Source organism: Hippocampus guttulatus, chromosome 6 (assembly GCF_054856545.1).
Source record: "Hippocampus guttulatus isolate MCC_2025c chromosome 6, RoL_Hgut_1.0, whole genome shotgun sequence".
In the NCBI taxonomy this organism is placed as follows: Eukaryota; Metazoa; Chordata; class Actinopteri; order Syngnathiformes; family Syngnathidae; genus Hippocampus; species Hippocampus guttulatus.
This window is the reverse complement of record NC_141266.1, coordinates 12912509-12925570: the sequence shown is the minus strand read 5'-3', so window position 1 is coordinate 12925570 and position 13062 is coordinate 12912509. Positions and strand designations below refer to the sequence as shown.

Genomic DNA, 13062 nt, shown 5'->3' with positions numbered 1-13062 from the left:
AAGTCCACACAGGAAGGGTGGAGCCGGAATCGAACCCTGCACCACTGCACTATTATGAGGCCGGCGTGCGAACCAGTCGATCAGTTACACCACGCGGAACACACGGATCTGTTCTTTTAGTTTACTTTCGTACGTAGTGTACGTAAACTGGCTGGCCAGAAGAGCAGTTTTTCATTTACCTGCAGTTTGCCACGCCCCCCAGCCCTACCCTCACACACGCTCGCACACAAATCCAGGAAGTAGATACGGTGCGGTCTCATCAACGATCTACTGTTGCCAAACACTTTCCCCCACCCCCGACGAAGACAGAATGGGGGCAGCGTGCTCAAAGGTTCAGTAATTTCACTCTGGAACAAAGTGATAGTACCTGTGAAATGTTGGGCAGCATGTCGCTCGTGAGAATCCCACTTTGTTTTCTGCTTTTTGTCTCCAGTTTGGCTTCAGGTAAGTTAAGAGTTTAATTATTAAACGATAAAAGTTACCCTTGCTGCGATGTTGGTTGGTAACCGAAGAATCACGCAGATTACATTACGACTAGATGCCTGCGTGAAGTGCTGTGGTGGTGTTGACTTTTGGGAGTGTACTGGTTGTTGCTTGGTGAAAGAAACCAAACGGGAGCATAATGAAAATGAGTTTCATTACGAAATGGTATCGGTGTGCCTTTTATCGATCTGTCTGCCAAGCGAAGTGTGTTTGGGTTCAACTACAGATACCATATTGCATATACAGTCCATTATCAACTTGCTGGATGTTTATTTTGAATGGTGGGTAAATTGTATGGAAATTTGGAAAAGCCACAAATGGATAATGTCATGAAAATATATAAACACAGGAAAAATATTTTCAAACTTTGAAATATAGATATGGACAGAATCATGAGCAATAATTATAAACTGTAATATCTGACAAATTTGACTAGAGTTACGACATGTATAAAGTACACAAGGTCCAAAACTGTAATATCCATCCAGCTGTCTTCAGACAGTAGGCGGGGGACACCCTGAACTGGTTGCCAGCCAATCACAGGGCACACAAACAACCATCCACGCTCACACTCACACCTAGGGACAATTTAGAGTGTTCAATCAGCCTGCCACGCATGTTTTTGGAATTTGGGAGGAAATCACAGTACCCGTAGAAAACCCACGCAGGCACGAGGAGAACATGCAAACTCCACACAGAGGGGCCGGAGCTGCAATTGAACCCCGTACCTCTGCACTGTGATATTGACGCGCTAACCACTGGACCGCCCCTAATAAAATTTAATTTGGACTTTGTGACATTAGGTTACCTCCTGGCAGGACAGTGTATTCGTGGTTAGCCTAAACATTTTAAGGTTCTGGGTTTGAATCTTGGTCCAGCTTGCCTGTGTGGAGTTTGAATGATGTCCTTGCGCTTGTGTGGATTTTCCCCAGGTACTCCAGCTTCCTCCCACATTCCAAAAACAATCTTGCTACATTTAGCAAAGGCTCTAAATTGCCCATATGTGTGAAATTGAGTGTGAATAGTTGTTTGTCCTGCGATTGATGGGCCACCAATCCATTTTACCCATGACCAGGATAAGGACAAGTGGCCGTTATAAACTATCTGGATGGGTTTTACCTTGTATGCGGGATACATTTTAGCTCTACCGATACCTTCTTTAATGACAGTCATTCAGTCGTTCACCACTGACAAATATTTAAGCCTTCGCAGAGATAGTTTTGATCTCATCTTCATAACTGAGAAAAACCCCATTGCAAATTGAACATTTTAGAAAGCATAGAGAATCGAAAGTGAAAGCATCTAGTCTGGTGCAATGGAGCTGAAATGCAGGCCTTCATCTTCTCTTCAACTGATTTCTAGGGTTCCGGTCATTGACGTTCACCCCTGACCGAGGCACCACTGTCAACATCAGCAGGCTAGCCAAAGGATTATTATGCAAAGTGTGCTCTGTGGCGACTGGCAATTGTGAAGAATCACTATTGTTCGACGGCGACATCCCTGTCTCTCTGGAATTCAATTGCCCCCGACCTGAAAATGAATTCAGGGTGGAGATAACACAAAAAATTGGTAAGATTTACAATTAAACACTGTTGTCTGAGTGTTGTCTTGACCAGGGATAGGTAATGCAACGCTGCTAATTGAAAATGCACTTATTTTTCAAAAATGCATCGATCAAATTGTATAATTGTTTGATTGTCTTATTCGAAGTGAAAATAGAACAAAATATTAGCAATTGTATACACAGGAGTGGACCCCTTCATGCTTATGGTTTGGTAATATTTATTGTTAAATTTTTTTTCAACATTCTTGAATATTTTAATTTTGATTTTGGGGCGCTGTATGGGGTTTCTCCCAATTTCCCCCTTGTTTTTTGTGGAAAATGAATATTGGAGGTTTATCGGGGGGGGGGTTGTTTGTTTGTTAATTTAAAGATTATTTTGCACATCATTTTTAACGCAGATGCTCACTATTCAGGGGCCGACTGAGTTCATATCCCCCATGAATTGCAGGGGTCCACTGTATACAGGACATCAAATGTATTTATTTATTTTATCAAATCATTAGTTTAATAATTCAAATTACTTGTAACTCAGTAAGAAATGTAAAATAAATGAATATTTTGTTTAAAAAAATATTTTGCATATGGTTACATTCTTTGTTTAGATCGGGGGGGGTCAAACCCATTTTTGTCACGGGCCAGATTTTAGTTACAGTTTCCCATGGAGGGCCGTTATGACTGAAACCATATAAAGAAGTCAAGAATAACGGTTTATTCATCTATTGTTGAAGTTACTGTAATGAGGGGTTTAGTAAAAAGAAAATGCGTACAGTATCACTCTTACTCATTACAAGTGAGAATTTGAAATTTTGAGAGATTTTAGCAAGCATTATGAAAGTTGTCATCTTTGATTTGCTTTCGCGGGCCACATAAAATGCTGTGACGGGACAGATCTGGCCCCCGGGCCTTGAGTTTGACACCATGGTTTAGATCATGGGCTAATGACCTACCGTATCTCTCCATTTTCAAAATAAAATTTGGTCTTTGAGCACATTTTACAAAGTTTTCCAATCCCCGAGCTGGACTGATGCTCACGAATGTAAATATCTCTCTTCAGAATGTACCACAAAGGCATGCGGTGAGGACCTCGTGCGGGCGGTTTCACGCTTCGGTCCGTGGTTGGATTTCCATCGCAGGTTCACTTGGAACCTGAAAGCCTCGGGACCAAAGTCGGTCCAAGTGGATTTCACCAAGGGAATGAGACAAATTCCTCCATCTGAAAACTGCTCAGATATGCACACTTACACTTTAAAGGCCTTCCAGAAGACCGGGACTGTGCTCATTGGCAAATACTGCAGGACAGGCCCCATCAGCGGCGCTCAGATTCTAAACCAGGGTAGCTTCTCTCTGGACGTCCCACCAGGACTAGAAGTCCAAAGTGACTATTTTGCCCTGTCTGGTGGGGAGGACATCAAATGTAAGTTAGTTTCCAAATACAATCTTCTCCATCTTGTCATGAATCTAAAATCTTGTTTCTCTTTTAGCTCTTGCCAAAATCACGTTAGCGCTGCCACAAGGGACATCTTCCTCTGAGTTGCTCTCTCCAAACTTCCCCGAGAGTTTTCCAGATGACGACGTGATGGAGTGGTACTTTGAGCTCACGGGTAAACAAAGCGCAGCGATCGAGTTCCTTGACCTCACGGAGCCACGTTGTCTGAAGAAGGAAACTGCGGCCGAGTACCACAGCAAAGGCAGGCGGGCGCTGGTGATGGGCCTGAGGGACAGCCAGCCGGTCCAGAATCAGGGAGACTTTTCTCTGATTCTCAGGAACTGTGAGATGGACAGAAGGCGAGCTGGCTCTCCTGGACTCTCCTTGAAACTCAAGGTTACATCTTCAAAGATCCACTCACCAGGTATATCATCCGCTTTACGACTAGTCTTAATATTGGACATTAATATTGTTTTTTCAAAGTTTGGGTAAACATACAGAAGTGTGGAACCCACAAACCTAACTAGACTGCAAGCTTCTTTTGTGGAGAGCAGTCATTGTACGTGCTGCATCTTGAACATTTATGGAATAAGGTGGTCATAGCTTGTGTCAATTTTAATGTGGTGTCAAGTGGGAAACAAAGTTAGGTTATCATATGGTGTATCCAAACAAGCTGTACTCACAGAAGTGGTTAGTTTTTTTAAATTACTGCTGTCATTCATATTGATGCATTCTTCATGAGAAATGAATGTCACAATGTTGGTAAAAACTGGAAAAAGCTTTTGATGGATTAATTTTGACAATGATATGTGTGTTGTAGTGTTTTTCCATTATTCCAAAAAATCAGAATCTCCCCTTTACGGATTGCTCACGACTTGTAGCTCGTCGTTTTAATGACTCCTTTTCGTCACAATGAAAAGCATAATGACATTAATTAGAGCTGTTTTACTTGCATGCAAGAGAATCAGTTTCCTGCGAATGCTTAAGTTAAATGGGAGCTCTTCGTTCTAATTACTTCACGTTGTAGACCGTGATTGTTTTATTTGAGCAAATGACCCCTGAATCCGAACATTTGTACCAAAGCGGTTTGATTAGTTTTGCTACACATAACAGTTAGGAAGACTGATTGAGATATGACATGTTGCGGCAGGTCACATATATTTTCCATTTTCATATCCTGTTAGAACAACAGTGCAGACTGACGGCAAAATGTGAAACTGAGCGCAAAGCGGAGGCCTGCTGTGTGTGACAACCCCTTTTTTTTTTTTTTTTTTACCGTGAACAAAAAAGTCTCCTGTTCCAGTTATTTTTATTTATTTTTCATAGACAATTTTGAAATCAGCGTAGGTGTCGTCGTGATGACGGGAAGACTAGTGCGATTTATCGACGCCCCCGGGTTTGCGTACTCAACGCTTACAGTAGTCATGAATGACAGGAGCTCAGTGGGAAACTCCTCCGGTGACGTGAAGGATCTTGTTTTGCCGCTGGCTTGGGAGAAAAAGGGCCATAACTCTTTCCGCTGTCCCTTGCAGTGCTCTGTAGCGTGGACCTGAAGAAAACAAGGGGCCTTTCTCTGCACGTGGAAAGGCTGAAGCCAGCCTCTCAATGTGAAATGAAGATGAACTCTGTGATCATGGAGAAGATCACTGTCCCATCTGGAGGCGTTTCTCAACTGTCTTTTCAGGACTGTCTTCCTCAAGACATCAACGTCACAGCCAGTGGAGTCATTGGTAAATCCGCATTTGACTCACGCCTGCTTGAGTTCAAAGCTTTTTTTTTTTTTTTAACTCATGGCAGTCACTCATGCCGCAATTCCAGTTTGTTAACATTTAAGTCTGTCTATAAAAATGTAACATTTTTTTCCTGTAAACAATGTCCTGGCTAAAACTGCCCAAAAAAAGTCTACTTTCATCCACAGTGCATCCATAAATTATTCAGTGCCCCCCTTTTCTATGTTTTGATATTATAGTTTTGTTTCACAGCGATACTTTAAGTTTTTTACTCACAACACCCATTAATGTCAAAGTGAAAGTTCTGACAGTTGGCAAATATATTGGGGGGGGGGGGGACCCTAAAACACACACAACTACATAAAACGTTGTGTGTAGAAAAAGTTTTTTTTAAAAAGTGGAAATATTCAATTTTGGAATAAGGTATAAATGCATCCCTAAATACAAATGTGGGAAAAGTGAAAACCTTTCAGATGCACTCTTTGCCACTTTCCTATAAAAGCCTTCACCTATGCCATGGCCGACAAACTTACGGCCCGTGGGCCCGAACCGGCCCCCAAGGAGGTTCGAACTGGCCCGCAGGATAATTTAAAAGTGGGGAAAAATGCATTAAAGACACAAAGTGAATATTTTAAATAAAATGCAATTCGTGGATTATCTGCTATGAAGCACACTGTTTTGATCAGAGAAGAAAACAGCAGTCTCAGTCTGTCACTGAGACAGACCCAACACAGCAAATGATACGAAAGCGCCAACTGCTTCTTTATACCAAAACTAAGGAAAGAGGTGATATTTTGGTTATTTATAGCACAGTATGGTATAATGTTAATGGTTCGGCCCACTTGACATCTACCGAGTCCGTGTGTGGCCCACAATGTGAAATGAGTTTGACACCCCTGATCTATGCTATCCCCCATGTTTTTGCACAGGCTGCAGTCAACTTAAAAACTGCCCAAAGGGTCCAGTGCCTCTTATGGTTCCTTCCTTGCCAAGCTGCCTCCCGTCCCCCCTGAACGCTGTGACCTGGGCCCTCCGCCCTCCTCTTCATGGCACTGTGGAGCTCACCTCTTTACCTCTGCAGCAGTCCCTGCCAGGTCAACTGTGCGATGACAATGTCATTGCCCTGACGGAGGATGACGGCACGACGATAGGCCACTTCTGTCCTCAGGGGGCCATTCAGAAGGTCCAAATCCACACCAACGTATCCGTCACCATGAGAGGATCGGGGGGCCGAGGGCTGAGATCGTCCGTGAAGCCTTTGTTGATGGCTAGTTTGAAAGAGGAGATAGCAGGTAGCAAACGGTTTGAATCCTACTTTTGAACGTGGCACTTTTATGAAACCTATTGTTCAATATGTATTCACATGGCAAATTGATTAAATTAACGTAATAGTAATCATAGTTAAATAAGATACCTGTGTATTGATGTTGACGGTCTCTTCTGTCCAACACAGAGAGATACATATTCACAGTGTCCCCCAAAAGAGACACGAGACTCCTTTTGGCGACGCCCGGTTGGCCAGTAGGGATGAAGTCCTACGCCACCGTCTCCTGGATCATCACGCTCCCCCCGAAGATGGAGGCGCACTTAAAGTTCGTCAACCTCAGCCAGCCCAAGTGTGCCAACCGGCACACCAATATCCGGGTGCAGAGGTTCGACAATCTGGAGGAGGACTACAGTCGCAGGGAAGACGAGGCGGCCGACGAGATCAGCGTCTCTGAGAGTTTCTACCTCAACATGTCCAACTGTATGCCTGAGAGAGGAGACTTCATGGTCATCACCGAGCTAACCGTTCAGAAAAGTACGTTTTCGACTTCTATCAAGTGCAACGTTCAATTTGTACATCGGAAACAGCGAAGTGCAACTTTGGCCAACGTTTTCTCTCACTCAGACCAACTATTGATCATCGTCGTGAGCGTGGTCGCTGCCCTGGTGATCCTTTGCCTCGCCGTGCTGGTGGTTGTCTGTTTCGTAATTAAGTAAGCGCTGCACATATATGATTTGACGATTCTTTAATAAAGGATTATTTTCTTTAGATTATTTACTTAGTAGGGCAGCGTGGAACTGCCAGTGTGGAGTAAACATATTTGACTGGCAAATCTTTTCAAATGTATTTGCGAGTGCATCAGGTGTGCTCATGCCTCCATCAATACTCTGAGGCATTATGGGAAAAGAATGCTGAAAAGAAATCATGCATTGACACCATCACGATAAAACCATAAAGATTATGTATAAACATGCATATACAAGAAAATACATATATTTCTTTCCATTGTGCAATGCACAAGTTAAAACCTCGTGGCATGAGGGTGGGGGGGGAATGCTCTTTGTGGTATTTAGCTTCCAAGGACGGGAACGTCTTGGCAAGTACCTAATAACGTACTTGTTGGGTAAGTACTAAAAAGAGCATCCATAATTTAGAGAGATTACAGAATGAGAAGTTATATATTAAAAAAAAAAAGACTGAAAAAATTGATAGAAAAACTTTTGGAATGTCTTATGTAACGGCAACTTTGAGACAGCTCTGATGGGATGCAGTGCAATTTTTCACAACTTCACGATATCCACTTATTGTTCATTAAAAGTGAGCAAAATGATCTCTGTAAAGGCTGAATTTTTACATACAATACAGCTCCTCTAATTGGTTGGCATTAGACAATGTAGGCATACGAAACGCCGTGCCCTATCTGTGTATTGTATGTACTCTAAAAATCAAACCAATCATTCGTCAGATTATTACTCATTCCCCTGGCCACAATTTGATCATGATCAGTTTTTTTGCCTCGAAAAACTGTTCATAAAAGTCAATGCAATCATTCATTGCGCCTTTCTTGAAATCTGTCAAAATCAATAAGATCATGTCTTTTTTTTCCCAATGGGTTTCAGTAAAAAGAAGAGCTAAGATGTCACAGACAGGATACCTCGCCTGACTTTTAAAGTGGAACACCTTAGAGCTCTTGTATGACACTGATTTTTCTTTACGCACGCCCAAACAGGAAGAAGAAAAAGAAGCTCAGTCATGAGGTGTCCATCTACAATCCCAACGGCAGCAGTTTCAAGCCCGGGCACAACGGCTTCCCTAAAACCCGCGAAGACAACGAGTCCCATGTATACGAATCCATTGAGGACACCCTGGTCTACACCCACCTGCTGAGGAAGGGGGCGCAGATGGGCGTCTACACAGATTCAGATGCGTACGAGCCCTTCACGGGGCCAACAGACTCTCTGGTGTCTACAGACGCAAACAACATCCAGACGGGGGTCTACCAAGCGTATCCGTTGCCCCCTCAGCAGGCACCCCCGCTTCCCAACAGGCCCCCTAGCCACAGCGACGCCCTTGTGGACAATGTGATTTACCAGGCCCAGCCCCTCTTGGATAAGCACAACACGGCTACGATGGGAGCGCGGTTGGAGCCGGAGGGAGGCAACTAATTGGATTCAGGATTTCCACCAGACTTTATTTTTTATTTTAACTTGGAGATTTTCATTCCTGGGTCGCTTTGTGACAAACTAAAGCTTGGCCTCACGAGACCTTGTTTTTCCTGCATGGGTTTTTGCACTAAATTCACAAACTAGATGTGTTCAGACTTGCCTGTTGCCGGTGTCTGCTTTTATTCCAAGTGGCGGAGCTTCTCTTGTGAAATCTGAACCGAGTCACCCTTTACTGCTTGTGACCAGTGCAACTAGAAAATATATTTGGAACAAGGCCTGCTTTTCAAATTGTACTTTTGTACCAATCGCATGTTGAGGAACAGGCATTTTGCATGTGTTATTTAAATACCTTTTAGCCATTTTTAATAATAATAAAGTAGCTCAAAGAAATGCATCCTTTGTTCTCCACCTGCACGAAAGCTTGCAAAGAACCTTAAAACTCACCAGTTCACTTGAGGCGGAAGGCAGGCTACTCACTGGACTGGTTGCCGGTCTATCAAAGGGCATATTTAGAGACAGACAACCATTCAGTCACTTATAGTGGGAACTCAAGGTGTGCTGCTATAGCACATTTACTGTCTTTTTAGCTTTGGTGTGTGCGTGTGTGTGTGTGTGTGTATGCACGCGCGCACTTTCCTTCTCATTAAGAATTAAAGGCATTTATTTTAAATAAAACTGTGACTTTAGGCTATGACTAATTTGTGGGAGCAATTCTATGTACACTGCATATCGTAAGACTGCATATTGTAAATTCTTAGATCCCAAAACAGAGGTTGAAAGTCACTTTAAAATCCCAAATTTCTGACCCTGCCTTTACATGTTAAGTCTGACGTAAGCTTCCTCTGGGTGAATCAACTTTTGTGAGGTCATTTCATTTGGAGGGTGAAAAAGTTGACACAATTCCCCTTTACATGTTTTCGTTGACTCAAATGAGTCAGAAACTTGACTCAGTGACAGGGAGCAGCAAATATAGCCCCCAGAGGTTTGACAGTTTATGTGATCATCTTGGCTCGTAACTGGCACCCCCCGAGCATACCATTTACAGTGAGTATTGTATTCAGTCATTCAAGGCCTCTCATTTGTTTTTGTGGTTTTCATTTTTCAAACAAATTGCTTCCTCCTCAAATGTTTAACCTCTCTGAGCTCACAGGTCAAAGCCGAGTTGGGTTAAAGTCGTCAATAACAGCTTGTTGAAATTTTGGTCATAAGATGACTCATTCTGCTGTGCAGACCAAAATATTAAGTTTAATCCGAAGCTTCTGGACTAGGCGGTGCACAGAAATGGCACGGAATAGCGTTTGCAGAATTTTTTTTTAGCTGTATTTGGTTTATTAGCTGATATAAGAATATAAAGATAGAAATTCATTGGTGTGTACCTTGAAATCTCCCAGCAACGTAATGCTTTCATTTTTCTGCTTTGACAATAAATGTTTGAAAACAAACAAAAAAAAACTATACATGACAATAAAAATGACCTATTGGCAACTGTTGTAAATGAGGGAGTGGTTAATGATGCATTCTTTTGAAGCATTATCCAAAAATGACCTTTGTACTCAAATGGTCTCCATGGCACCTTGATGTCAACTCTGGTCACACAATGTTGAACTCGCACACAGAAGCTTTTTCAGCTCGACAGCTCTCATCAAACCACTTCCCGTTAGCCGTAGTGGCCAACATGCCGCAGTTCTGGCTGCGCCCGCCGTCCGGCTGCATGGTGATCTCGGTCTCCCAGTTCTTGAAGCGCAAGTTGGACCCCGACTGGTCCAACCACTGGCCTTCGGTCACCATGTCGTTGATGCCCAGCCAGATGGGCTCCTCCGGGCTGATGCTCTGACGCACGTAGGCGTACAGCTGGTCGTTTTCGTCGCCTGTCAAGGGGGTGCTCAGGCTGCCTCCCTTTGCCACGCAGTCGTCACTGGCTGCATGGAAAGTCTTCTTGACCGGATTGGCGAGGAAACACTTGCCTGGGACCTTCGTTCCACGCAGACACACTGACGTGGATGGATGGATTGACAGATAACGTTAACGTACCCGTGATGTGGTATACTTTGGATCAAGAGCTGCTACTTTCGATTAACAGATAAAATGAGGTTATTGTACCCACGTGCTTTGGATCGGTCTCATTTCCTTTCTATTGACACATATAACATTTGCTTACCCATGATGTGGTATGCTTTGGATCAAGAGCTGTTCATTTCCATTGACACAGATATGATTAGATTATCCATAGTGTCGTATGATTTGAAAGATCTGATCCTTTCCACTGATAGACAGATAAAATTTAATCACGGTACACATGATGTGGTATGCTTTGGATCAAGCTCTGTTCCTTTCTATTGATAAGAATCAAGTACACATGATGTGGTATGCTTTGGATCCAGAGCTGTTGCTTTCCATTGACAAGCAGAAAATTAGACGACACCTGATGTGGTGTGCTTTGGATCAAAATGTGTTATTTTGCACTGACGACATGAACAGACACATGTGGTCAATTTTGGATCGGAATGCTCCTTTCCATTGAAAAAAATAAAATTCGATTTCACATGATGTGGTATGCTTTGGAATATGACCTATTACGTTTCCATTGATCAACAATAGTACAACGCATATACATCAATACAATATTTATCTGGGTTATGAAACAAACTTACTTGATTGCAGAGATTGCTGCTCTTTCAACAAGTTCAGGTCGTAAACAATGTCTTCAATTTGTTTCTTTAGTTCTTCAATTGCAGCATTGGTAGCGTCTGTCATGATTCAAAGAAATGAAGTTAGCATCACATCCTGAGGTCAAGCGTGAATAATGACCTTACCTTTTTTTGTGCTTCTCTTCTTTTCTGTTGTTTGCTGGTGTGTGCATTGCATCAGCAGAAGAAGGCAAAACACCAAGCAAAGACCTTGCCTGCGTTCCATCATATCCTTTCAGGAAACTCTTCAAATGCAGCACCGTAAAGACTTCAGCCTGCAGCTTTGCATGCAAGTTGGAGCCACACTGCTGAGCGGTGCAGCGTTTGGACGAAGACCTCTTATCTCGGACAGCACAAATGTTTTGCAGATGTCTTACAAACGTTTGTGTTGTTTTGGAAAGTGTGAGGGGAGGCGGGCAACAGAAGTGTGCTGAAACATTTGGCAAGCACAAAGACACGAGTATTTGGTTTCGAAATGTGTTCAGCCTGCTCGTGAAAGTTAATGAGCAGTATTATTGAAGTCCCCTACCATGCATTTGATCAGTGAATATTTCTTGTTTAGCTGTTCAAAATACAAGTCAACTCAAGTGCAATCTTGAGAGATTCTTGTTCTAGATGTGCAAGATAGTGCAAGTCGTGATTTCAAAAAACATCTGATGTATGGTATTACAGGTCAAAGTTCATAGCATGTTTCTTTTCAGCACCAGTTACCATTTTCAAGCATTTTCGTTTTCTTTTCTTTTTTGCTGAGCCTTTCCCAAACTTGGGGCAGGCCCAATTTTGGGGTCGCTTTCTTTTTTTAAAAGGGGAGCCTATTGTGGCAATAAAAACGTCTAGTGTTTTTTTCTTTTTTGATCATTAGTGTACACATATATGGCAATACATTGTATAGTTATATTTATCAATATACAATGAGCAGTTACAACATAATAACCACTTGTAGAATATGCTACAGTGACATCAAAAATTGTAGAAGGCGATACTGATCAGTCTTCATTGACAATGTCGGCAGCTGTAGGACTGCACTACCTTGTGAGAGGTGATTATCTCACAAGGTTAGAGGAGAGTACAGCCCAGGGGTGCGCAAACCTTTTTTGACCTAAAATCTACTTTTCGATCAACCAACCTCCGGCCATCGGCCCGTTACCGCACACGCGCGTATACGCACACACTTGCACACACATGCCATGATGATCAACAGCCATAATGGCCCCTAAGAGGAACGAAACGAAAATAATAATAAGAAAGTAGACACAAGAGTTTATGAGTTTGTGAAAAAGATTTCCTGCCTACCTTAGTGGGAGACCTGACGCGGATGTATGCGACGCACTTTTGCTGCCTGTTGTTAACTATCGTAGTTCACGCGTACCGTATTAAAATACTTCTCTCAGCCCGACAGATTGACATTCTTTGCGAGTGCCATCGGTTAGTTATACATGAAAAAAACTTTGACTGATGATAATAATAATAATAAAGCTATTGTAAATTGAGGGATTCGCAACAGCTCTTATCGCAAGCTGCAATTGCAGACTGATTAGCGCTGACAACTTCCGGTGACGCAAGTCAGGCGCCACTGTAGCTTAAAGGTGACCTGCTTTATTTCATTTTTTTTTTCAATACTTTTTGTGAAAAAGAGACTCATATGATGATTGGGGTGCAGTGTGCATTAACACAAAAAGTATATTACTAACAAGCACAGAGCATACCTGTCAACCTCAGCTAAAAGCTGCCTTTTAAATG

General features: G+C 42.6%; 2 protein-coding genes across 6 annotated transcripts; one reads left to right on the top strand and one right to left on the bottom strand.

The window, feature by feature from the left end:
• The first annotated feature begins 36 nt into the window (after positions 1 to 36).
• Positions 37 to 10130, top strand: LOC147203566 (CUB domain-containing protein 1-like). Its single transcript, XM_086113165.1, has 9 exons — positions 37 to 444; positions 1846 to 2052; positions 3102 to 3461; positions 3529 to 3897; positions 5006 to 5203; positions 6133 to 6495; positions 6657 to 7004; positions 7095 to 7182; positions 8200 to 10130. Exons 1-9 carry the CDS (start codon positions 375 to 377, stop codon positions 8633 to 8635), a joined length of 2439 nt encoding a protein of 812 aa, XP_085969291.1. The 5' UTR covers positions 37 to 374; the 3' UTR covers positions 8636 to 10130.
• clec3ba (C-type lectin domain family 3, member Ba) lies at positions 4771 to 12865 on the bottom strand. Of its 5 annotated transcripts, none has more exons than XM_086113169.1 (5): positions 12616 to 12865; positions 11449 to 12535; positions 11287 to 11382; positions 6618 to 10626; positions 4771 to 6471 (listed from the first exon to the last, which is right to left on the bottom strand). In XM_086113169.1, exons 2-4 carry the CDS (start codon positions 11549 to 11551, stop codon positions 10226 to 10228), a joined length of 600 nt encoding a protein of 199 aa, XP_085969295.1. In that variant the 5' UTR covers positions 11552 to 12535; positions 12616 to 12865; the 3' UTR covers positions 4771 to 6471; positions 6618 to 10225. The 5 variants fall into 5 exon arrangements, with proteins under 5 accessions (XP_085969295.1, XP_085969294.1, XP_085969296.1 ...); XM_086113168.1 differs by having other exon boundaries at positions 11449 to 11752; XM_086113170.1 differs by having other exon boundaries at positions 11449 to 11660.
• Positions 12866 to 13062: the final 197 nt, after the last annotated feature.